The sequence below is a fragment of the Lissotriton helveticus genome, chromosome 12, assembly GCF_964261635.1.
Source record: "Lissotriton helveticus chromosome 12, aLisHel1.1, whole genome shotgun sequence".
In the NCBI taxonomy this organism is placed as follows: domain Eukaryota; kingdom Metazoa; phylum Chordata; class Amphibia; order Caudata; family Salamandridae; genus Lissotriton; species Lissotriton helveticus.
In genome coordinates, this window is record NC_136073.1 from 447,401,614 (window position 1) to 447,426,647 (window position 25,034).

General features: G+C 41.9%; 1 protein-coding gene across 1 annotated transcript in view; it reads left to right on the plus strand.

The window, feature by feature from the left end:
• The window catches only part of SLC12A4 (solute carrier family 12 member 4), a 546,284-nt gene that overhangs the window by 501,002 nt on the left and 20,248 nt on the right, over positions 1-25,034 (plus strand). The window contains exon 22 of the mRNA XM_078670770.1: positions 18,315-18,499. Within this exon, the coding sequence (XP_078526896.1) occupies positions 18,315-18,499 (185 nt within the window). The remainder of the gene's footprint in view (positions 1-18,314; positions 18,500-25,034) is intronic.

The window sequence follows — 25,034 nt, forward strand, 5'->3', positions numbered from 1 at the left end:
TTCTTCGCAATAAAGTCACAGTGAAGTTAACAATAACAAGCTTTTGCAATGCAATAGGTCTCGCATTAGGAAAGTTTGAGCTATTGGTATTGTAAATGACATTTTTTTTATTTATGTGTTGGTTTTGAAAATAGCTAAATAAATAGCGTTGTCAGTTACAATGCCAATAGTTTTAACTTTCGCAAATGTGACACCAATAGCATTTGTAATGCAATGTGTGTTCTATTTACGTGACATGGATGTATTGATATTACAAATAACAATGGCTTTTAATTAATACTTAAATAAAAGTTATTGTAATTTATAATAGCAATATCTTAAAAATTTGTAAATAACTTTTGTGAAGATTATGTTCAGTGTATTTTATTGTGACGACAATACAAGAACATTGCATTTGCACCTACACACACATATAGCACGAAGAGCAAACCTGTTAGTGATTAGTGAAAGCTGACCCCGGGCGTACGACACGAGCCTAAAGTCATTAGGCCCAATTGTCACCTGAAAATCCGCTCCTCGGCCATCGTAGTGCAAAGTATGGGAAGCCCAAACAGAGCACAGACCCGGTGTGGACACTGCAATCCACGCCAAAACAACACAACTGCTAAGGTGCAGTTCAGCTGCCACAATCATGCTTCAATCCCCGCTCCAGAGCCGATACACTGAGCACCGCAGTCGTTCGTCTGTCACAAAACACGTGGAATGCGGCACTACAAAAATGGGTCACTCAAAAAACACACATAGCAATAGTTCTCCGCAGGGCCGGAACGGCGATCAGCCTTTACTCACAGAAAGGAAACTAAACGAGTGCTGAAGTGAACCCACGATGCCAACACAGGACAGAAAATACCTACGTTATGCATTTCCTAAAGACCCTGAGCACGCCCCTGCCTCATCTATCTATTACCAGCGACTCTGAGGGGCAACTCGTAAACGCACGAGATGCAGAGGGTATATCATGGACGAGCGACTCACCATGGCACCATCTTTAACAAAAGTCTCAAGCATTTTTGGAGAATCAGGGAATTGCATAAAAAATTTCAATAAGCTGCTTGAGAAATAAAATATGGATTTTATATAGTTCTCGGCTAGGTTTCTTACCGTTTCGTCTCCTTATTTGATTTGCATTAAACATGTGTAGAACAAAAGAGGATGCTCACCCTCAATTAACAAGAGCAGTTAAGGTATCACTGCCGCAGGCCTGAAAACCGGACGTTCGGTAGCATCAAGCCCGTCGTGGGGCGGGACTTCCGCCTGCTGCGGGAAGCCGGCGCCCACCGAGTGCGTGGCCAAGAGAAGCAAGTGGTGGCTGAGGCCGCCGATGCAAGTGCGGAGCTCCCATGAGTAAGAGAAGCCCCGCTGTGCCAGGTGATGCGGCGGAGATGACACCAGGGGAGTCATGAGCGTGAGCCCGGTGAGTGGGGTTAGTTCTAAGGGGGGGAGAGAGAGAGTGTGTATGCGTGTGTATGCGTGTGTGTGTATGTGTGTGTATGCGTGTGTGTATGTGTGTGTATGCGTGTGTGTGTGTGTATGTGTGCGTGTGTGTTTGTGTGTGTGTACGGCGCATGGGTGTACGTGCGCGTACACCTGCTGAAATCGCTATGCGCGTGTCCATCTCCTGACCCACTTCCGAGGCAATTCCCTAACAATAGAGCTCGCTGGAGACAGCAGGGCTTCGCGCTGCTTACGCCAGCTCGACCTAAAAGGCAGGTAAGTTTAAAGACAAAACCCTTTCCAGACCGGCTCACAAAACAAATTAACATTATGATTTATTTAGATTTTTTGAGACTTTGGGTATTTTGCGAAATTATTTAGATCCTTCAAAATTGCCCTTTTCCTACTCACAAGTACTATGGCGCATAATGCAACATAACTTAACATAGAAAATAACATAGAAAAATGCAAACTAACAGAACAGCATGCACTGCACTGACCCTTGAACCATGGCAGGTATGGTGGTTTACCTCAACATACACATTTGTTATGTAGTTTTACATTACATAGTGCTAAATTGACCTGAAAGGTGTCGAGCGCTTTACACAAGCACGTTACATTACACAAGGACACATTCATATACATTCTGAACATCATCACATTCACTTCGAAATGTCAAATATTATTTCGCCCCCAATCTTTTCCAAGAAGTCAATGCATTTGTGTGAGTGAACGGAAGTTACTTACCGGATCCAGGGCATGGCTGTCACTCGTTAAGCCTCGGAGGCCGCATCTGCGGGTCTTGCCCATTCACCGAGGGGCTGACCAGCTTCAAGCCGCAACTGGCATTTCCCTCTCCCGTTTCCATGGTTCGTGCAGCATCCAAAAGCCTGGAGAGAGAGGCAGCGCCGCAAACACCGACGGGGATAGCTCCTTCCTTCCTGGGGCCTGCCGAGGGGGCTATTTGTTGGGCCAGCTCGCTCCCCCCCCAGGCGCTGTTCAATGGTCCGCGCCGCACGCGCAAGCCTGCCCGGCTTGCTGCACCGGTCTGCAGGTTCCTTTGAGTTAGGATGGTCTCTTCCTGACTGCGAGCGGCTCGAGGGCTCGGCTGTGCGCGCAAACATTTTCTGAAAGGATTTAAAGAAAGGCATGTCTTTGAGAAAAATCATGTTGTTCTGTACTGGATCTGAGTACAGGAACATCCTTCTGTGCTGGGAGCCTTGGGGAAAACCGCTCTAAAACACCAACACTAAAACAAGTCAATTCCCACAGGGCACAGCTATTTGTTTAAGGTGGATTTCATTTAAAAAATTTGAATTTGAAAAGCGCCCTCCCATTCAAAATTCATTTACCCTCAATTAACAGGAGCAGTTAAGTTATCACCGCCGCTGGCCCGAAAACCGGAAGTTCGGGCGCGTCAAGCCCGTCGTGGAGGCGGGACTTCCGCCTGCTGCGGGAAGCCCTCGCCCACGGAGTGCGTGACCAAGAGAAGCAAGTGGCGGCTGAGGCCGCCGATGCAAGTGCGGGGCTCCCATGAGTGAGGGAAGCCCCGCTGTGCCAGGTGATGCGGCGGCGATGACACCAGGGGAGTCGTGAGCGTGAGCCCGCTGAGTGGGATTAGTTCTAAGTTGGGGAGAGAGAGAGAGAGTATGTGTGTGTGCGTATGTGCGTGTGCGTCCGTATGTATGCGTGTGTGTATGCGTGTGTGTGTATGCATGTGTGTGCATCAATGTGTGTGCATGCATGTGTAAGTATGTGTGTGTGCGTGTGTATGTGTGTATGCGTGTATGCGCGCGCGCTCTCTTGCAGGAAGCTGACTTGCCTCAGAAGTGGGACAGGAGATGTGCACGGCGCGTGGGTGTACGTGCGCGTACACCTGCTGAAATCGCTATACGCGTTCCCATCTCCTGTCCCACTACCGAGGCAATTCCCTAACAATAGAGCTCGCTGGAGACAGCAACGCTTCGCGCTGCTTACGCCAGCTCGACCTAAAAACTGCTTATTGCATTATAATAAGATATAGGCTAGTAAAATAGTAAAATTAAGACTATTAGTGTGTAACACACACGGAAATATTAAGATTCATTAGAAATAGGTTCAGCATACCCTTTCGTAACATTATAGTAACCATTATAAAAATAATTCTCTATTCCCAGTCCTAATTTGTCTTTTTCTGTCTGGCCTAAAGATAGTTTTATTTGTATAACCAGCCTAACGCATTACAAAAATAAAAAAGTATACTCATCTATACATGCACAAACTGTATTCTTCATGGCAAGCATAGCAATCCTCAGATGAAGGTTTCTTAAAATGTTGTTGGTTGACATAGCAGTAACGAGTCAAATACGGCCGCATTTCTGTCGAGCTGTCGGACCTTTGACAGGTTTAATTTACCAAACCTGTGAGAAAGGTGTGATGTTTGATATGGTGCCTCATTCTGTGCTAAGCACCGGCCCCAAGAGGCACAGGCAAACGCAAGAAAGGAAACTATACAGATACATAGACAAGCTCTGAGTGCAGCCTGTCAATCCACTGGTCTGTTAATTAGTCATTCATATTTTTCACTTCCACCACTGCATACAGCAGCTTGCAGTGGGTCTGTCACTTCAGCCACTGGCATCCTTGCACTACAAGTGTCCGCATTATTATTCCAGATGACGTGCACATCTACTTATTAAGTAGTACGCTTACGTGCCAGGGCGTTTGTTTCAGTCCCTCCTTTCATTTTGCTGGCTTTTTCTATTTTACATTTACGTTTTTAATTTCTATAGCATATACCTGTAAAAACCTCTGTGCCAGACCTACTGGCTTTACCAATGCATGCTCTAGTTTTAGATGAATTACCACAGCTCACTCCATGAGAATAACTTGGGCAAAGGAGCTTGGAAAGTTGGTGCATGCCATTTGTATTGCTCGAAGCTTTGTATTTATCGTTAAAAATTAAGTACAACACTGAGATGCGTAAATATGTGCTATGGTTAATCTCTTTTCTCTCGTTTGAATGTTATAGTTACATTTTATTTGGGCTGGCTAAAATAACTAACATCTTGCTTTTGAACCCCTTACCTTGCTGCTTTCTGGTCCTCCTGGTAAGTTTAATAAATCAAACAGAGCCATATTTAAACTTGTAGCTCTGTGGATTGAGAAACTTTTACTTCCGACTCCAGCTGTTTCAGTAGACCATTTCTTCTTGGGATTTCAGCTACTCTCAGGTTTTCAGAAGCATATGTGTACAGTTGGGAATCACGTTGTCAGGTCTTGCTAAAGAGAGCTGTATTCCTGAGCAAATGCAACAACATGAAATAGACTACACTAAAAAGGTGCTGAAGGGGCAAGGGAGTTACAAGATGACAAAGATTAGTTCAACATTATTTATGGGGGTCTTGAGTTCCTGCACTTGTCTCCTTGTTAAAGCGCAGCTCAGCAAGAACAAGAAAGCTAGTATCCTGTTGTGCCCTCTTTACGTTTCCACATCACATGAGTGAGTTTGCATATTTCCTTCTTGTCCTCTCAGGATTGTATCTATGCAAATGTGCACATCAGACTATAATTATACTGCAGAGCAAACAAAGCCATCGGTGAATATTTGCATGTCCGCCATCCTTTACGGTGCTTAATTTTATTATTTTCTTAGCTTGGGTCTTTTAAAAAATAAACCTTTGCAGCTATTCCCTTTCTTTCACCACAGACTGCCTGTAGAATCGGAATCAGAATATACTTTATTCGATTTTAGTCATTAAAATCATAAAAGCATCAAGATAAAACACATTTGATATGAATAAAAATCAAATAGATTATAACATTTCAAATAAACGCATATTCCATTCATATACAATTCCTTTTGTTACATAAAATTGTAAGACTAGGCACTCACGGAGCGGTAATACGGTAAAAAAGCATTGTCATAATCACTATTAACTTGTTATACTTTTCCCTACCCGCAATATATTTTTCAAAAAGCCGGACATAGCACCCACACAATAAACATTCTCTAATAATTGCAAATATAAAAAGGCCGGACTGCATTGCCTCCATCCCCCCAACTTCAACAGTGGCATTATCCATCTTGCCCTTTTCCTTTTATAGAATGTACAACAAAGGGTCACGTGAATTGTAGATTGTGGTGATAAATTATCATAAGGACAATTGCATAATCTCTGGACCAATCGTTTACGGCTGGGTAGCTAACAAAAGATGGAAACTACCAAACCTGAATCTTGTAAGCACGTATTTGTCATCCTGCAGTACACCAGTCTAAATAGGGTTGAATGCGATATGTTACCAAAGTCATTTAATGCTGAACCACTGTACTTTTATTAATTTCCAAGGCAACTTGTAGCATCTCTAAATGGGCCATGCATAACTTTTTTAACTCCTTCCTTGAAATGGAATTCATAGATAACAGGGAATTATAAAAACTGATCGTCCAAGATCCATCAAAAAAATGTTCACGTAATGCAACCAAGTGATCTTACTTACATGGTCCAGCTTCATAGAATCCTTGATAATTTCTCTATTCAGTCCAGACTCGATGCCATAATAAAACTGGTAGCACTTTAATAATGTCAGCAATGTAATAAATCCCTAACTCACTATGACAATTATTACCTGGGGAACCCGATGGCACTGCTAAAATAAACCTTAAAGTGTTTTCCACTTGTTGGATTGATGATACATCATTAGAACCCCATATTCCCGCCCCATACATCGCTATACTTATGCACTTGGCTTGGTTGATTTTAAGAAGAATTCCTGGGGGCATTTTGCCGATTTCTTTAACAAAATTAACAAGGGCTACTGTTGACCTCTTAAAAAGAAGTCACCTGCTTTTTACCGCAGGTGCCCAAGAACTTGGATGCTCAAATAGGACGCCCAGGTACCAGAACATATTGGTGGAGTCTATCCTGCTATCCCCTAGTGGCATACTGCATTTACGTGTCCCCCTCCCACATGACATTACAAAAGTTCTTTTTCACATTTAGTATTAGGCCTTGAACATCCATAAAACCAATATATGAGGCAAGGGTTCTCTGTAGTCCCAGCGGGGCCGTGAGCACTGTGTCGTCCGCGTAGAGGAGAAAAAAATTGTCTTTTTATTAATATACTGTATACTGTAGAAGATATGTTAACCGTTCTACCTGCAACATATGGGAGAATGTTTTTGCAAACAACTTTGGCGAATTGGAAGTCATGATGCGGATCAATTCCATAATAAAGATAGCTGTGATGCAGCGGATATCTACTGTAAAGTGTTCTGGGTCTTGCTCAAGTCCTTTTGTGGTCCCCCCCCTCTCCCCTCGATATGTGGGTTTCTTTTTCTTCCTTTGTGTGTTTTGTTGTGCACCTTCTGTTCCGTCTCGGAAGTCCTGTTGCTCAGAGTCTATTTTAAATGCCAGAAATGTATTTCCTTTTGAGTAAAAGGTCCCTGCCTACACCCTTCCCAAGTGCTCATATCTTCTGCCCTGGTGAAGGTAAAAAAGAGCTTTTAAATGACTATGGGTCAAATCAATTTAATTTCCTCTTAGTAGTATGTGATGTAACGGGCTATTTTCTGGGCACAGTAAGATAGGTGGTATAGCAATAGTACAGGAATTCTTGGTCGTGCATTGTTAGGCATGCACGAATTGTCAATGGTCATGGACTCTGATTACCATTTTCTTCAGCACACTGCAGCTCATTTTATCACCGGTCGCACATTGTATGATGTGTGCCATTGATTTTCCTCCTGTCATTTAAGCAATATTTGTGCTCTGACCTATGTCTTTCAATGGTCTGTGATCTGCCATGCCTGCTGGTGTATTTGGTGATGTACAAAACAATCACCTAAGCTAGACATCTTTTATACTGAATGAAGAATGCTTCTGGGGAACATAAATACACTTTTTCCAGGGCTGAAGTAATGCTGCATTGCTCTGTGGTTGCTAAAAGGAGCTCTTTGCACTCCAGTGCAGAACTATATCATAAACTATGGCTTTTTAGGCAATGTATTTGCAAACATGATTCAAAATAATGCATTGAGCTCCCAGTATATCTCCAAATTTACTGGTAAGTGAGGTCAGAACAGAGAATATGTAGGAGGAGGAGAAAAGTATTACTGACAAACTACTTAGCTGTCATTGTGCCTTAACTGATCTGACTTGCCCAGTGGATCACCTCATCAGTTCAGTTGTGCACAGAACTATTCCATTGGTGTGTGAAGAGAATTATCGTTGGAATTAGTATGCTCAGGTATAAGCTTGTAAATTGACTAGGTGAAAAACAGGAATTACTATGGTACTCTCCTGAGCCTTTATATACCAATCTCCACAGCATGTGAGCACTATGATCAAAAGACCTCCTCAAAGACAGCTTCTGCTTGCTGGCCCCAATGTCCTCAACCCTACGTCAGTTGCATAACCCAAATGATGTGCCTCACTGCAGAACGTAGTGAGGGGTCTCTGATATTCTTTGAACTTGGATGACTGGGGCCCCTTTGAAGGTTTAGGGCCCCCCTGTAGTGGCCTGCAGTATGCCCTTGCGTCACGTGGCCCTGATCATACAGCAACGGCAAATGAGCAACCCAATATACCCTTGAGGGTTTGGGCAAAGGATATGGTAGGGTAGAAATACCTTCAAGGGGTTTTGTTATTATACAATTCACATAGAATTTCAACAATATTTGAGGTCCTTATATGTATAAGACCAATAGTGCAAAGCAACAATCTCAAATTTTTATGCAATTTATATAGGTCACTGCAAGTGATCCAAAAGAGAAGAGAGGGAGAAGGTGTGTATGAAAAAGTTCGTATTTAATACTCCAAAAATAAATAGTTTTTTTAAAAAGGGTACAGAAATATAACAATGTTATAGGAGAAAATGATTCAAGAATAACAATCAAACAAAAACTCTCTTCTTCACAGTTGATCAATTATTTAAACAGACAAAGCGTATAGACATATACGCTTTGTCTGTTTAAATAATTGATCAACTGTGAAGAAGCGGACAAGCGCTTACAATTGTTATAGAGAGTTTTTGTTTGATTGTTATTCTTGAATCATTTTCTCCTATAACATTGTTATATTTCTGTACCCTTTTTAAAAAAACAATTTATTTTTGGAGTATTAAATACGAACGTTTTCATACACACCTTCTCCCTCTCTTCTCTTTTGGATCACTTGCAGTGACCTATATAAATTGCATAAAAATTTGAGATTGTTGCTTTGCACTATTGGTCTTATACATATAAGGACCTCAAATATTGTTGAAATTCTATGTGAATTGTATAATAACAAAACCCCTTGAAGGTATTTCTACCCTACCTGATCATACAGCAGCACTGTAGCTTGTATTGGTTCACAGAGTGGTGGCAGTCTCAACATGATCTTAGTATGATTGATATTATGATCTACGATGTTACTTCTTCTTGTGCTGTCTGGCTTTTGCTATGTTGTTAACCATGTTCTTTTTAATAATGCACCTCATTCTGTCATGGTTAATACCACTGATATTAACTGGGCTTTGCTATTCTGGGTATTATTGCTGCACTTAGTTTCTAGCATATTTCAGCTCACCATCAGATGTTCTAGGTCATGCCCTTTGTGGTATACACCTCCTCATTATTTGTAGGGTAATTTTGCATCTCAAAGGGCATAATTTAGGAGTGCAGGTAAAAAGATTTATCTTTCATTGAGGACTTTTTGGAGGTTTATGCCCCATTGGTGAGAGTACCCTAAATGTGTTCAGAGGTTTTATCTCCCATTAGAACATTGGAATGAGGAACACTCCATTGAATACAATGGAGTTCTCCGAGCTTCTACGGGCTGGTAAAAACCCGCAAAGCAACATTCCAATGTTGTTTTACAAAGGTCTCTCGGAGCCCGAGGGGATTTAAACCCCCTCGGGCTCCGAGAGGCCTTTGTTTTATTTGTTCGAACATTCTTCCCTCTAGTGGCAGGGCAGTGGCGGGCTATAAGGCTATAATAAAGGGTGGCCTGTCAGCATTTGATTGAACAAAACATTGAACAAGATAAACCTGATAAGCTACCTGTGCATTCCCAGCCTTGCAAGTTTTTCAGAGGGACTAGCCTATCGGAACATTTTATTTTCACATACAATTATAAACTTCAAATGCACTTTTATCTTCATTTTAGAAGGATAAAAGGTTGAAGCTCTTTGCCGTATTCAAACTGCTGGATTTGCACACAGACCTCTGCAATATACACTGTTAGTTCACGAACTAGTGGCTGACTAATAATAAATGCAAAAATTAGCATACCTCTCATTTTTATTATGCACGCATTCTCCAAGTTAATATTACATATTGACTTTCAATATTAGCGGTGTTCACCAAAGTGAAAGAAACAGTTGCCCTGCAAGATTTTGGACCTCTGATGTGCAGGTTGCTGCAGCAGGAGAATTGTCTCACTTAGCTGGCATCTTAGAAACTTCTGACTACCACCTTATCAACAGATTACACCTTCCCGCACCTACAGTACTTAATATGAAAAAAAATGCAGGCATTCTGTTTTTCCTCGCATCTTGGTGCCAGAGCTTCTTAGTGCCACTGTTACAGAATACAAGCTTGCTTCGTCTTACTTCCTGCTCATGCCCCTTTCTTCTACCCCCTAGAGTTCTTGAATCCTTTTCACACTCTTGTAGATTATCTTCTATCCCTCCTTTCTCGCATTGTCAGAGTTTTACTTTCTTTTGCTTCTTCCTTCTCCCTCTACCACATATCCCTCTCTTCCATTAGGTCTGATGATGAAAAATAAATCCTTGTCCACAAAAAGAAGCTTTGGTGCCCTTTACCTACAACCAACTGCACAAATTAAGCACTGATGATGCAACCATATAAGTCAGTTAGGAAAAAGCAGTTTTAATATAAAGTTGGTGAAATTAATAGGACCTTAAAAATATTGAATTGGCAACTATTAATTAATACTTAGGGGCCCATTAGGATGGCGGGCAGATTGCCCCCGCCGGGCCGGTGGTAGTCACCACCTACCCGCCGGGGTGATCTGCCCGCCATCCGCACTGCAAAGAACCCTCGCCATATTATTATGGCTTGGGGGTCCGCAGCGGACGGAAGGACTGTCTGCCCCTTTTCCGCTGGTCGACCGGCGGAAAGCAAGGTTAATATGGTGACGGTGTCTGCAAGACACCACCATCCATATTACGATGCTTGAGGAGATGTGCCTTTCCATGGCGGCATTGGTGTCATGGAAAGGCAGGTGGTCTTTGCCTTTGGGGGGCCTGTAGTGGGTCCCCAGGATGTTGGGGGGGGTAGGGGGTGCACCCCTTTACATGCACCTTGTGGAAGGCACCAAGCAGTGCCTGTCACATTGTGCAAATGCACAACGTGCATTCCAGCATTGTGGCGGGCGGTGCTGTAAGCACCGCCCGCCACATTGCTGGGAATAGGGTTTACCACTGCCACTGTGGCGGTGCCATCCTAACTCCAGGTGTGGGACCGCAGCACCCTTTGTGGACGGTCCTGCATTCCGTTACGGTGGTGGGTGGACTTTGTCCTCCCACATCGTAATGAAGCCCTAAGAAAGAACAATTATAACAATTTAGTAGTCTTACTGCTATACATAATTCAAGTCAAGTCAAAAGATCTTTATTCGGAATAAAAACATCCATAAAAGTACAGACAAAATACAGTAGAAAACTTACAGTAGAATAATGACGTCTGGGAGACAAGTTTAAGAGCATTCAGACATAATCAAGTTTCAATTTCATATCTACACGCAAATTGTCCCTTATTTATAAAAACATCTATATACACAATTTAAAAATACACAGTTAAAAGGATACATTCTAATCAACATAGTTTTAAGAATGGATGGGTAATTACAGCATTGTAGATGTGTCCACATAGAAAAATCTTTATAAAGAAATATGCAGCCTGAGAATTTTTTTTGAGGTGCATGAGAAAAAGTGCTGTGTGCGATTATTATACCTCAGTATATAAAGTGGCTCGTGATCTGACGGCGGCTTTAAGGAAGCAGCTCACCCTGAATATAACTTCATCCGATCCCAGTAGTAGAAACAACCTAAATGCTAATTTAAAATTAGTCAGTTCATGTTTTCTACAATAAGGCATTAAGTAATGAGCGGAAAACTTTTTATAGAAACCACAAACGAACAGGAAATGCATAAGGCTCTGTTTCATGTTAGGGTTACATGGGCAATTTAAACTTTCTAGGTGTTTATTGTAACCCAAAGGGAAGTTTAGTAAATTTACTATACTTCCATCTCGGAAGCGAAACAGTAAACCCCTGTTCCACCTACTAAGTTGCAAGCGTAAATACCTGTATGGTGTGCCAGGATGTTTGATGTGGGGTTCAGAATAGCCCATATATTTTATAACAGTGCATTTAATAGAGTTCTTCCTTTCCTGTTCTACTCTATACAAATCATATAATGCCCTAAGAATAATAGTCTTATGGGAACGGTTTATTAAACTTGGTGTAGAAAACAGAGAACCCTGCCCTACACTTTCAAGGCAGTCTTTTACCGCTTTTAACCATGGTATGCAGAATACCCTATCACATTTTAAACAATCTAAAATTATTTCACGGGTCAAAATGGCAGCCGGGTTATTCCATAGCTTTAGCCAGAAAAGTGCTGGTCTCGATCTTACAAAATCTTCTATGTATGAAATATTTAGCTCGTTATGGCATACATAGTTGGGGGAGCAAATAACCCCGCCAAGCACCTTCCGGCAAAACCTGTTTTCTTCCATTTGAATGTGGGAGCAGTTTGTATAGCCCCAAACCTCGGCGCCATAAGTGCCAGTTGGCATACATTGAGTTTGATAGATCTTAACAAGTGGTGTGATTACGTCAGAATAGTTGGGTTGTCTCAAAGAAGTGACACAGTTTATAGATTTACCCAACTTGTTCCTTGCATAAGATACATGTGCATGCCACGTGCCAGTGTTTGAAAACAGCAGCCCCAGATATGGAAAGGTACTGGTGCTTTTCAAAACATTTGACCCTGATTTGATCTCGGCAATTTTATAATTTTTAGGACCGTAGCTCATGATTAATGATTTATTAAAATTGGTTATCAAGCCTAAATCGGCCATAAAAAGAACAAATCCTGAAATTAAAATGCGGAGTGCCTTTGGAGTGCGGCCCATCAGGACCGCATCATCAGCGTAAAGAAGGGTAGGTATAGGGACTCCATTTACATGGGGTACATCTTTTGTTAAAATACTCAGGGAGCCGCTTAAATTATTAATATACAAGATAAACAGGAGGGGGGCCAACACACACCCTTGTCTAACCCCCCTACCGATACTGATGTCATCAGAAACTTCTCCAGATTGATTTATACGCACTCTTGCTTTTAAGTCGCGATGTAAGAAGGCTAAAAAGTGGACCAAATAATCATCTAAACCATACTCAAGAAGGGTGGACCAAAGGCGGGAACGGTTAACAAAATCAAAAGCGGAACTCAAATCCATAAAACCAAAATACAGAGGGGATTTCTTAGCAATATTATATTTTGCCATAATCAGGTTCAGGTTTAAGCATTGTTCCACCGTTCCAACGCTACTACGGAAACCAAGCTGGCTGGGATGTAGGATCTTACTCTCGTCAGCCCAAGTTCTAATCCTTTTAAATATAATCCGCCCCAAAACTTTCAAAGTGTTGTCAATTAATGAAATGGGGCGGTAACACCCCGGGTCCAGCCTATCACCCTTTTTAAAAATGGGAACGATTGTGCTACAGGACCATGTTTCCGGAATTTGCCCATTTGTTAGATTATTAAAAACATTACATAACCGTGGAGCCCAAAAATCGGGCTCACACTTCAACTGGTCAATTGAGAGCCCGTCTGGGCCGGGCGCTTTATTTCCAGCGCTTTCTGATATTGCATCCTCAACCTCAGATACAGAGATATTAAGTGGGTTTAGGGGTAATAGAGTTAATGGAGGAGTATCTGGTGTTGCATAGATTTTTGCAAAATGTTCAATCCAGATAGGGCCAGTGATGTTACAATTAATTTCCGTTAAATTAGAGCCTATAGATCTTATCTCTTTTACCTCCTTCCAAAACCCTGTAGTATCTTTCAATTCGGCTGAGCGAGCCAGGGAGCCCCAGTGAGTTTTAAGCAGTTCATTTGATCTAGTGCGTAGGGTACGTTTGTACTCTATTCTGAGCAATCTTATTTGTGGTAGGTCTCTTGGTTCAGCTTTTAGGGCAGCTCTCAAATTCCTGTTTGCTTTTGAACAAAGGGCATCGAACCATCTAGGTGTTTCCACAGCTTTACTAGAGGCTGGTCTGGAAATCTCACCTTTTATTACAGAACAGAGTTCAGAGAATGACGTGATTATATTGACCCCATAGTCATCAATAGTGAGACAATTTTCGATCAAGACTGGATATTTTTTAATAGTTTCAGCTAGGATTCCCCTATTGTCCGCACCCTTCCAAATTACCCTCAATTTGTCAGTTGAAACCTTCAAGTTTTTAGCACCTATTTCATTCCGTATACACTTACCCCTCAAAAGTGATAGGTGAATGACAATTGGGTAATGGTCGCTATAAATTTTACATACAACTTCAGCCCTTATTAGAGCATTAGCGACAGGAGATGAAACGAAAACATAATCAATTGTAGTCCCACCCCCGTGACCAATAAAAGTAGAAAATGGGGCGGTGCTATCCTCCATACCTACATAATCCATGCAATTTACAAGGTCTCTAGTTGTGAGAAAATTTGACAGTTCTGTACCTCTTTTACATGGGGGGTTTCTCGGGTGTATATGAGCGTTAAAGTCCCCTCCTAAACAGATACCATCAAATTTCCCAAATTTCTGTCCATCCATAATTTCATCAATAAAATCAAATAAAAGAATAAAATTAGGGTTAGGTTGGGACAAAAAGTCATTGTTATAGAAATTGATTAAGCATAGTCTTGTCCTCTGGATATACGATAATGCCATGAAGCTAGGACAATTAGTTAGTAGGGTCTCAACTTTGACTTCCGCAGTTATCTTTATCCAGATTGATAATCCACCGCTTGGACGGCCAAACGGGGGAGCTGGAACAATCCTATTATGGCAGCTGTACCCCTCAAATAACAAATCGTCTGTAAACCAGGTTTCTTGGAACATTAATATATCATGACAGTTGACCCAATCTTTCCAGGAAATAATTTCCATCTTTACCTTCAGACCGGCAATGTTCCAACTAAGGATGATTAGGTTATTATCTGGCCTTAAACAAGGACCCTGGTCAGATCCTGGGACGGATTTTAATGTGGTAAGCCCTTGTTGTTCACGTGGTGTACCAGATAGAAAAGTCTTAGGTGTCAACAAAGGCGCCTCAGGGAGTATTTCCACTGACCGATCGATAGCAGAACACACAGAAGTCGGTTCAGTGGTAGTGGAAGGCAGTCAATCCAATGATTCCAAATCATGAAATATTGCAAACCTATTGTGTAAAGGGAAAACCGGTGGGGGCTGCATCATTTTATGTGGGGGACGGTAAAAATAATTTAGCGGTAAGGGGGTCACCACAGTAGATGGGCCATGTCGCACAGAGGTTTTGTTCAGCAATAATTTTGCAGTGCCCGGGATTCTAAAGTTAATTACTATACAGTCCCCATTAATATTTTTGAAGAGAGGACCAACCCAGGTTACTCGCCTTGTGGATAAGATCTCTTTAGAAATGTCATAGCCCACCCCCTTATGCTTTGTTAACCAGTCTATACACTTGTTATGCAGTTGGACCCACGATTCTCCTTGACCTTCCCTGAGAGATGGAATACCAGCCAGAACTAAGACATAAGGACAAGCATCAGGTGGAAGATGTAATGCAGGGCCTTGGTGTTTAACAGGCCTAGTGTCATCATGTGTGATCTTATTATAGCACTGGCTGGGGTTCGAAGCGGCCTTCTGCACTGTAATAGTGCGTGCCGCAGGGTTACTCTTGTTAATTATCTTGGGTGGTCCGGGTACAGCAATAGGAAGAGCGGAAGATTTAGTCAAAGGATCTGAGGCGTTAGCAACAATACTTAGGGGCAAAGGGGATTTAGTTAAGGGAACAGACGGGTTGCTACCTCTTGTGCTGGTGCTTTTAGCAACCTCAGATGCAGTAGTTGGTAGATTGGTAGCAGCCTGTAGTTCCTTAGCCCTGTTAATGTCTTGATCCCCGCAAGTAAGAACACGAGTGGTGGATTCCAGGTCCTTTAGCAGACGTTCTACTCTTATTTTGTCCAAGCTCACTGTGCCTTTTCTCTTGGCATCATCATTTTTAATTAGGTTTTCCAGTCTGTCAAGTCTTTTAAAAATATTATTAAATTGTTTGTTCAATTGACTTTCAAATTGTTTAAAAATAGTGTCTGCGATGGTCTCAATGAGATTCCCCTCTGATCTGGAGTGATGACTATTTATATTATTTACCATGGGGAACTCCGTCTGGGTGGAAATTGACATGGAATTTGAGTCTTCATTATTTATGACTACGACATCACCCAGATGAGGTTGTTCCTGCACAGATACTATGTGTTGGTTCGGTTTCTGTTTCTTCCCCCTGTTCCACATGCTTTGTGGTGTTGGTTGATTTACACTCCTTAGGGACTGCTTCCTTTTATTATGTGTTAATTTTACAGGGCCCCTCTTTCTCTTAGCTGCAGCGTTCTCAAGTGCCTTACTAGTAGCCTCTATAGATGTTGATACTGAGGTAGGATCAGGAGCTACTTCTGGGGCTACATATGTGACAGTATTTTCATCATCCAGGACAATGGGTACAGTACCAACAGGATGTGATGGTTTGACCACGATAACTTCTGGGTTTATATGGGTGTTAGCTTTTAAGCAGGTCGTGGCACTTAGTTGATTAATATTCATAGGGCCCATAGAAAACCTTCTTTCCGTTTCAACGATCTCGTTAAACGCGGTGTCTATTAATGTCTCAAAGGATGTTAATAATACTATTGAAGTATCTATTTCCTGAATGGGAACATCAGCAGTAGTACTTATAACAGTGCAATCGCCCATTCTATTAACCAAAAAGGTAGCTGACCTTACAGGGGAAATGTTAGTGGGATGGCCCGCCCGACCACTGATGACCTCTGAGGGCCTCAGAGGGCCCGCCCTTTTCCCGGGCTTCTCCCGCGCGCTCGACTCGCGTGTGCGAGGGGCGTTCCGTTCTTTATTGCGCCTCCGGGCGCTCGTGTTGCGTCACTCCCCGCGCCTGCGCCTGCTTCCGCCGGGGCACCTGGGATATGGAGTCCCAGCCCTCACGGCGTCCTCGCTGTGGCGGTGTCAGCCGTTTCCCTCACGGCGTTCAGGCAATGCTGCGGATGGTGGCGCTAGTCGGGCGTTTCAATCTGCCCAGGTGTCGCTGGCCGTTCACCTCACGGCGTCTGGTAAGTTCCCCAGGGAGCTCAGGGCGCTCCGTTCTTTATTGCGCCTCCGGGCGCTCGTGTTGCGTCACTCCCCGCGCCTGCGCCTGCTTCCGCCGGGGCACCTGGGATATGGAGTCCCAGCCCTCACGGCGTCCTCGCTGTGGCGGTGTCAGCCGTTTCCCTCACGGCGTTCAGGCAATGCTGCGGATGGTGGCGCTAGTCGGGCGTTTCAATCTGCCCAGGTGTCGCTGGCCGTTCACCTCACGGCGTCTGGTAAGTTCCCCCTACATAATTAACAAGTGGGATATAGATCTTCATAAATGTATCATACATAAACATTGAGAAGTAAAAAGGTGATGTGTATATAGCATCAGTCATTTCTTAAAATCAATCACAGTAAAGTAATAATTAAAATATATTAGGTTTAGTGTTTATAGTCAATCTCATTTTTAATTGGTAAAATATAGGTGCAATGCTATGCAGGCTATGCTTAGGTAGTGGAAATATAACAAAGTTATTGCTCATATATTTTGTGACATTACACTCTCAGATAATATTTCTTTTTGGTCTATATTACACCTTTGCACAGGAGTGAGGGACCACATATATAATGTGAATTAACATCCTTTGGTGCTTGTAAAATATGAACAAATATTCAATATAAAAGGCTCTTTCATTGTGTGTCATTATATAAATACTTTAACTCCTAGAGACTTTGGGACATATTTAATTTCTTTCCTAAAACGAGTATCTTATGATTGACTAGAGGCCATGGGACAAAGCATTTGGCTGTGAGATATAGATACTAATGCAAGTTAACTCCCAAAAGTATGATGCAAATATATTTATACCTGATATTTTTCACATTACAATACATCTTCTTTTTAATAGTTCTTTATTGATATTTCTTTGTTTTACCTGTGATCCTCTCTACACATATATAGTATTGATCAATATTTAGTACAAGTGTTTCTCGTTTGACAATTTAAAGAGTATCTCTGATTATGGATGTATTGTAATGCTACTGTCAATAAAGTTTTCTTAGGATAAAACAGTGTGCTTTGACCATTTAGGTTTTCTCTATGTGTATGTTCTCAGTTTGTTTTGTTGTAATTTTGGGACAAGGGTGAAGAAAGTGACTGACGAATCGAGTTCATTCATAGAAAATACAGGCATATTAAATATTTAAATGAAAAATGATTCTAGCAATTTTTGCGGTTTAAGTTGCCATTATTGTGCAATTTGAGTGGAATGTGTTTTTCTTCTACCTTATTATATGAAATGTGTGTCATTTTGACGGACTCCCCTATATTTGTTTATTAGTTTTTTCAATCTCTGTTCCGCTTTTAGGTGAACTGCTAACTGTATCCATGTTTTACAGCTTAACTTAAGTTATCTTGCTTGTTATAGTTCATTTTGATAGTTTACTAATGTTTGAAACGTTGTAATACAAACTGTGCCACACAATAACGTTTAAATAACATTCAAATAACAATTAAAAGAAAAATCACTTTCTGAACTCTAAACTTCCTTAGGCACAATTGGTCAAGGACAGAAATTCAATAATCCGTTTGGAAAGTCTGTATTCTGATGAAGAAGAAGAAGTGGAGACTGTGGCTGAACCAATTCAAATGACCTGGACAAAAGAAAAAATAGACTCAGAAAAACGAGGGAGGAACCACGCACTAGAACATTTCAGGGAACTTATAAGTATCAAACCGTAAGTACAGGTTTTAGAAATGTTTGCTGAAAAATAAATCAACCTAGGCTGAGCATATGTCCCATAATTAGTTATCTATTGCCTCACACATAGGTATGGAGCAGAGTTAAGCTTGGTCAGCAGTAATGAAGCTCTTTGCTTCCCAATATTGTGTAGTATATTTATTGACCAATGCTACAACTTTCTGAACGTGTTTTTGAGAAAGCAGCATGTAAAAGCAAAGTGCATTAGTATTGTGAGTGTCTCACTATTGTGTCAGATTAGTTCCTGATTGCACAACATAATTCAGTGTACAATTCACAGAGTTCAAGACAGATGAAAAAGTTGTTTTAATCAATGTGTACACTGTTCTCTATGTGGCATATATACCATGTGAGGTAAAATTATGGTGATTTATAAAAAGTAAAATTACATTTTGCCTAAAATGAAGAGATAATTGAGGCCCCAGAATAGAGATAATTTGAAGATTATACTTTTAATATTCTTTAAACCAGTACAAGGACTTACAGAAAAAAAGACATGCAATGGTTTAGGTCTTAACTGTAGGACCATTGGTTTCTATTCTACCATCAACTACCAGATAATCATATTGGTCCCTGCAGCGTTCCCATGTGCTAATTCTCATGCCTATTTTAAGTCTACATATGGCCACTTTTGGATATGGAGAATCAGGCCAAAATTAGGGGTGAGCGGATTTTGCGTATTGGCAATCCGCGGATTTGCGTATTTCGAAAATACGCAAAATCCGCGGATCCTAGGGTATTTTTTTTGTTTTTGTGTTCGCACGGGTTTCTGCAAGTTCGCGAGGGTTTTATTGTACAAAACGCTCGCGAACGTGCAGAAACCCGTGCGAACACAATGTGCCTACTCATGGGTATTGCGCTCGTGAAAGTCAAGGATGCAAAGTCTATCCAGCATCACAGCTGATTTTCCACGGTAGATTTGGGAAGAAGGCACACCTGTCCAGCCTCGACGACGCTCACGATTGTTTTTGGGCTAATGAATGAGTCACTGAATTTGAGCATCAACTAGTTCGAGCGACCATGTGTGTGTTACTATGCAATCGCCCCGAAGGGCGCAGGGGTCCCTTGAGTGAGCTGCTGTAGTATTTTACAATGGCGCCAGCAAGCTGCCAGCGCCGTTGTAAAATAGTTACAAAGTTAGCTTGCACAGGAAGCACTTAGATAAAATAAAGCAGCACCTGCTTCGTTTTATCTAGTGGTTCCTGTGCAAGCTAACTTTGTAACTATTTTACAACGGCGCTGGCAGCTTGCTGGCACCATTGTAAAATAGTTACATGAGTGGGGGTTCAACTTTTGAACCCGTTACGTCCGCGGATTTTTTTTTCCGGATTTTATGGGAAATCCGCAAAATCCGCGGATTGCGGATTCCCCAAAAATCCGAAAAATCCGCTGACGTAACGGATTTTCCGCTCATGCTTAGCCAAAATATATAAATCTGAAGTGGGTGAGAATTCGATTATCATTTACATTATTGGGTATGTCATCCAGTTTAAAAACTTGATGTCTTATTTATCAAATATTTTAAAAGACGTTGCTGGGCAAGAGCTGCTGGAGCTGGTTCCATCCTAATGCAGGAAATACAAAGGTTACTTTGTTTGGTACTTTTTGTTTTTGGGCAAAACCAACATCCACCTGACTACTTTGCACAATTCTTTAGTAAGTCACTTAATCACACATAATTTAAAGCCTTGGTGTCTTTCTGGATTACCAGCTTTCATTAATACCCTAATTGATTCCTGTACCTTTTTGCCTACAGTCGCCACTTCTTCAGTTTTGTTTAGCTACCGCTGCTTTTATTACTCACCTCTTAGTTTGTCAAACCATAAACACTAAAGAAAAACATGTGCAAAACATCATAATCACAGTGCAGAAGGCCCAAAATGCAGTTGGAACCAGCCAGAATTAATTTTATCTTTCTCTTGATTGGGACTGTGCGTGTATGTCTGAAACAGAAAATCCAAAGTCTACACCATACCACACTGATGAGTTGCTATCTAAAATTCTTTTACATCGACCTCTCAGTCAGATAACTTAAGTGGCTGCTATTTTTCAAACAATGGAATAATCTCTCCTTAAAATACTAGTTACTAAAATTGTCACGGTGAATTTCAGACCACTCATCCAGTGTGATCTCTGTGAATATTAGGAACATTGTGTGTAGTACGCGATACAAAAGGGGGGTACGTCAGTAAATACAGCCACAGTAGAGTTAATTAAGTATATAGGTGTCCTACGGAACACACACGAACACATGTGTAGTCAGACATGTGCAGCAACAAAAAAAAACACACTCACACTGATAGAGATTGTTGATATGAAAAAATATCAGTGCATATGTTTAAACAAACCAATGTGTGTGGGTTTTTACATTGATTTTCTTCTTCTAGAACGTTCATTTAGAGTCCCACTGACAGTCATCTCTAGAAATAGTGTCCTGCTTTATAGACAAAGTCTCTAAATACAGTGTGAGGAAGTCAAGGGTTACTTAAATATATATCACAGAGCCACTCACAGGAAAGGCAAGTATGGTTTTGAAATCATGCTAATCAGGAAGTATTGTGTAAGTAAAAAGGTTCTCCTCTGCAAGACCTACTGTTATCATATCACTTTTTATTTCTTGTAAAAAAAATCACAAAATACCAGTGACTGCTGTGTTCTAAAAGAAATACTACTATGTAAACTGTTTTTGCTCATGTGTCCCTGGAGTGTTTCCAAGAGCGTTTGGAGTTCAGGATTTGCTGGGGCGTAACACAGGCCTCCGCAGCCCCCACGGTGCAGTGGGGCTCCCGATCTGTAGTGGGCCCCCTCAGCACAGTACTCCGGCTCGAGAGCTCCGGATTAAATCCAGAGCGGGCCCCTCCAAGTACCTTGCAGGGGGTCCCCCTCAACTTTCGTTATGCCACTTGCTTAGCTAGAGGTAAAGATCTAATGGTGAACATTGCTCAGCTCCACAAATAAGGAAGAGGAACATGTTTGATAACCTTAATCAAAGGTATCTTTATTTAACAAAGGTTCTAAGGAATTATTAATGCCAACACAGTTACTGCCCATAGGAACCTAAATATCAACGGTATTCTAAGATGTATTCCATCTTATTCCATTGCCTGCTTGTTTCAACCTCACACTAGTGGGTTTGTACTAACAGTACAGCTTACCGTCATTATTTTGTTACTAGAGTGTGAATGTATATTAGTGTATATGATTGTGAATTGTTCTTGTTCAAAAATCCAAATTTTCTTTATCCTCCACTTTCAAACCATACCCTCTCACTTGTCCCACAATTCAATTCCTCCTATCATGAAAGGATCAGAAACCTATTTACACCCTCATTGGGAGTTGCCATTTAATTCTGATTGGGCTTCTAATAGCAGTGATTTGCTAAGTTACAATTATGGGAATTGCAGGAACAACTCTGATCTCTTTACTTCATCTGAAGATTTTGGCAGCAGTCTAAATCTCGCTGTGAACTTCCGAGGCAAAGTAAGGGATTGCTAGGAAATCTGGCCCTGATTTAATTTTTTTATAATTTTATGGGAGCCTTGGGTTTCCACCATCATTCCCCCTTACCTCGACCCCATGAAGATGTTGATAACCCTGCAATCGTTATCTCAGAGGGCTGGATGGGTGGTTGTCCTAAAGGGGCCAACTCCACAGGCCTTAATTCGTGTCCTAGTCTTGATGTCGGGTTGATGTGTGTGAAAACAATACTCAGAAAGTATCACTTATTGTGCAGGAAAAAGGTTACTAAATGTCACCTGGATTCTAGGTCCACAAAACCGTTGCCACACATTATTTTGCGCTTTACAGTACTGAATTTGCATGTCAGACTTGTGCAGACATTTTACATTGTATAATTGTGGGAAAATCTATTTGACTACAACTCTACATTATCACTGTGTCTGTACTTACTATGTTCCATATTAATGCTCTCTGACATATGCAAATTGCTCAGCAGCCCTTGTACAGTTCCTCTACAATGGTTCCTAAACACAGCAGATGTGTGTAGTTGATGTTGGTACACAGAACAATGCTTCTTTAGAGTAAGCTGTTTAATATTTCTATTTTTTCCTTTTTTGATCATGCTAACAGAGAATGGAAAATCTTGTAAGTCGTCTTTTTGTGTGAAGTGCTTTTTATGCAATAGTTACTTAAAACACAAAATCTGCTTTCTCCTAAACAGCAGGGTTACAGCCCTATGGCCTTGGTTCCGAATTATGAGAAACTTGGGAAGAAGGGGAGGGAGCTTGGTATTAAACCCATAATGCCTTTACCCCCAGGTGCTGTATTTTCTGGGTGCAGTAAATATATCAGATTTATTCCCAGGATTGTTCCACTGACTTATTTTGCTGCAGGGGTACTATATCTATCACACAACTCGGTATTGGGATCCCTACACAAATTGCTGTTTCTGCGGGGACTGGCATTTACCTCCGAGTTAATAACCAGTCCTTTAGTTTTCCACCTATTGGGCTATTTACAAAGAAAGTAACAAGCCTATACTCATTGATTTACACCTTAATGTGAATGCAGATCTGCTACCTACTGTGATTTGAAAAAATGGTCAGGAATGCACTTATAATGCTCCTTCCAGGCACAGGTTTCCGTGTATATTCATGGGAACTTCATGTGATAGTCCCTTTGGTTTCCTCTAGGGTCTACTGTGCAAACGCTTACTTTTTTTCTGCCAGGTAAATACCTTTTCCTCTGGAGGTATCCTTTCCACTGTACCCCCAATAAATCTGAGAATGATCTATTGCCCTTCTGCAAACATATGACTCGAACAAATTGAAACTACCTAAACAGAGATGAGTGTCTTGATCGGCTCAAACTGCACTCACACATAAGTTCAATTTTGCATTTAATATTGGTCTCGAAGTAAATCTTTTGTGCACTGCAAATGACTGAGAACAAGTGTAACATCTTCCTCTGCTGTGGGACCAGTACAGTTGCGGTGATCTTAGTGAATAGACATTTTGAGTTGCACTGTTAACCCATATAACAAGCCTTACGTTTATAGTCTCACTTTTAAGAAAGCATGTAACATTATATATAATTCTAAAAATAATGCACACATCACATTGGTGTACAATTCCAATATGCAGTTAGTTGCAATATTCAAATTCTGCTCTGGTCGACAAAAAGCCAATTCCTATCAGTTTCTTTATTTCTGCACCACTAGACGTGGATCAGGAACTACCTCTCGTCTCTTTAAGACCGCTTCTCATGACAGATCATCATGTTTCCTGTGATGCCTAGGGTGGGGCACAAACCCATGGCCTGCAGTGACTGCGCTCAAGAAGCCAGATTCTGACTCTTTGGATCCTTACCTACTCCCACTGACACACCTTCAGGCCTAAGAAGCCGAGAGGCACTCCATGTGGGTTAGAAACTGTGTGTTCTCCCTCTGCACCAGGTGGACCCCCCCACCCCAAAAGCACCACTGGGCCTCCTCTGGCTCCTGTTCCTTCAGTGACACACTGGTTCGTTGAGCCCTAATGCCATTTCCGACTCAATCAGAGCGTGCTCTTGACTAGGAGACGGTGTAGCTATGACCTCAACTGAGGACCTGCTCTGCTTTCATTGAGGCAGCACCTCCTCCACTTGAATTGCTACATCCACGAGGAAAGACACATATATTGCATTCCTTATTTGGCATGAAATCAAACGATGATTATGATGCAGTGATGAAATTGGGCAACCCCACCGCAAGGATAATTGGTATAATGACATTCAAGAAGCCAGTGGCCTGGGTTCTTTCCCTGAGTTGGGACTTCTCTCATCCCCTGTTTTTGCGATTGAGGAGAGAGCCAGGGTCATGCATACAGCAGCCAACATTCTTCACCTCCAGCTTCACTCCTAAGAGGTCAAAAACAATGTTTGAATAGAAGTGCTGCAGATAGAGCAAACCTCTCTGAGCCCCTCTTGCCTTTCATTAAGACACAGATATCCTTTTGGGGTCTTGGGCCAAACCTTGCTCTGGCCCCACGGTCAGTCACCAGATTGAGAGATGCTACTACTCTACGCAACTCTTCAATCAATCAATCAGGGGTTTTAAAGTGAGCTTCTCACCGTGAGGGTCTCACAGGACTGGGGCGGGGTGCAGCTCCAGGTCAGTTGGAGAGCCAGGTCTTGAGGCTCCTCCTAAAGGTGTGCAGAGTGGGGGAGCATCTGATGTTGACTGGGAGATTGTTCCAGGCCGTTGCTGAGCTGTAGGAGAAGGCTTTTCTGCCTGCTCTAGTTCTGCAGATGCGTGGGGTCTCTGCCAGGGCAAAGTCGGCAGAGCAGAGGTTCCTTTTGGGTACGTGGAAGGAGACTCTTTCGTTAAGGTATTTGGGTTCGATGTTGTGGAGGGATGTGTAGGCGTGGGTGAGTAGCTTGAAGGTTACTCTCTTTTTGATGGGGAGCCAGTGGAGGTCTCGTAGGAGCTCACGTCGTGGGGTTCCGAGGACGAGTCTGGCTGCGGTGTACTGGATGGTTTGGAGCTTCTGTAGGCAGGATTTGTGGACTCTGGC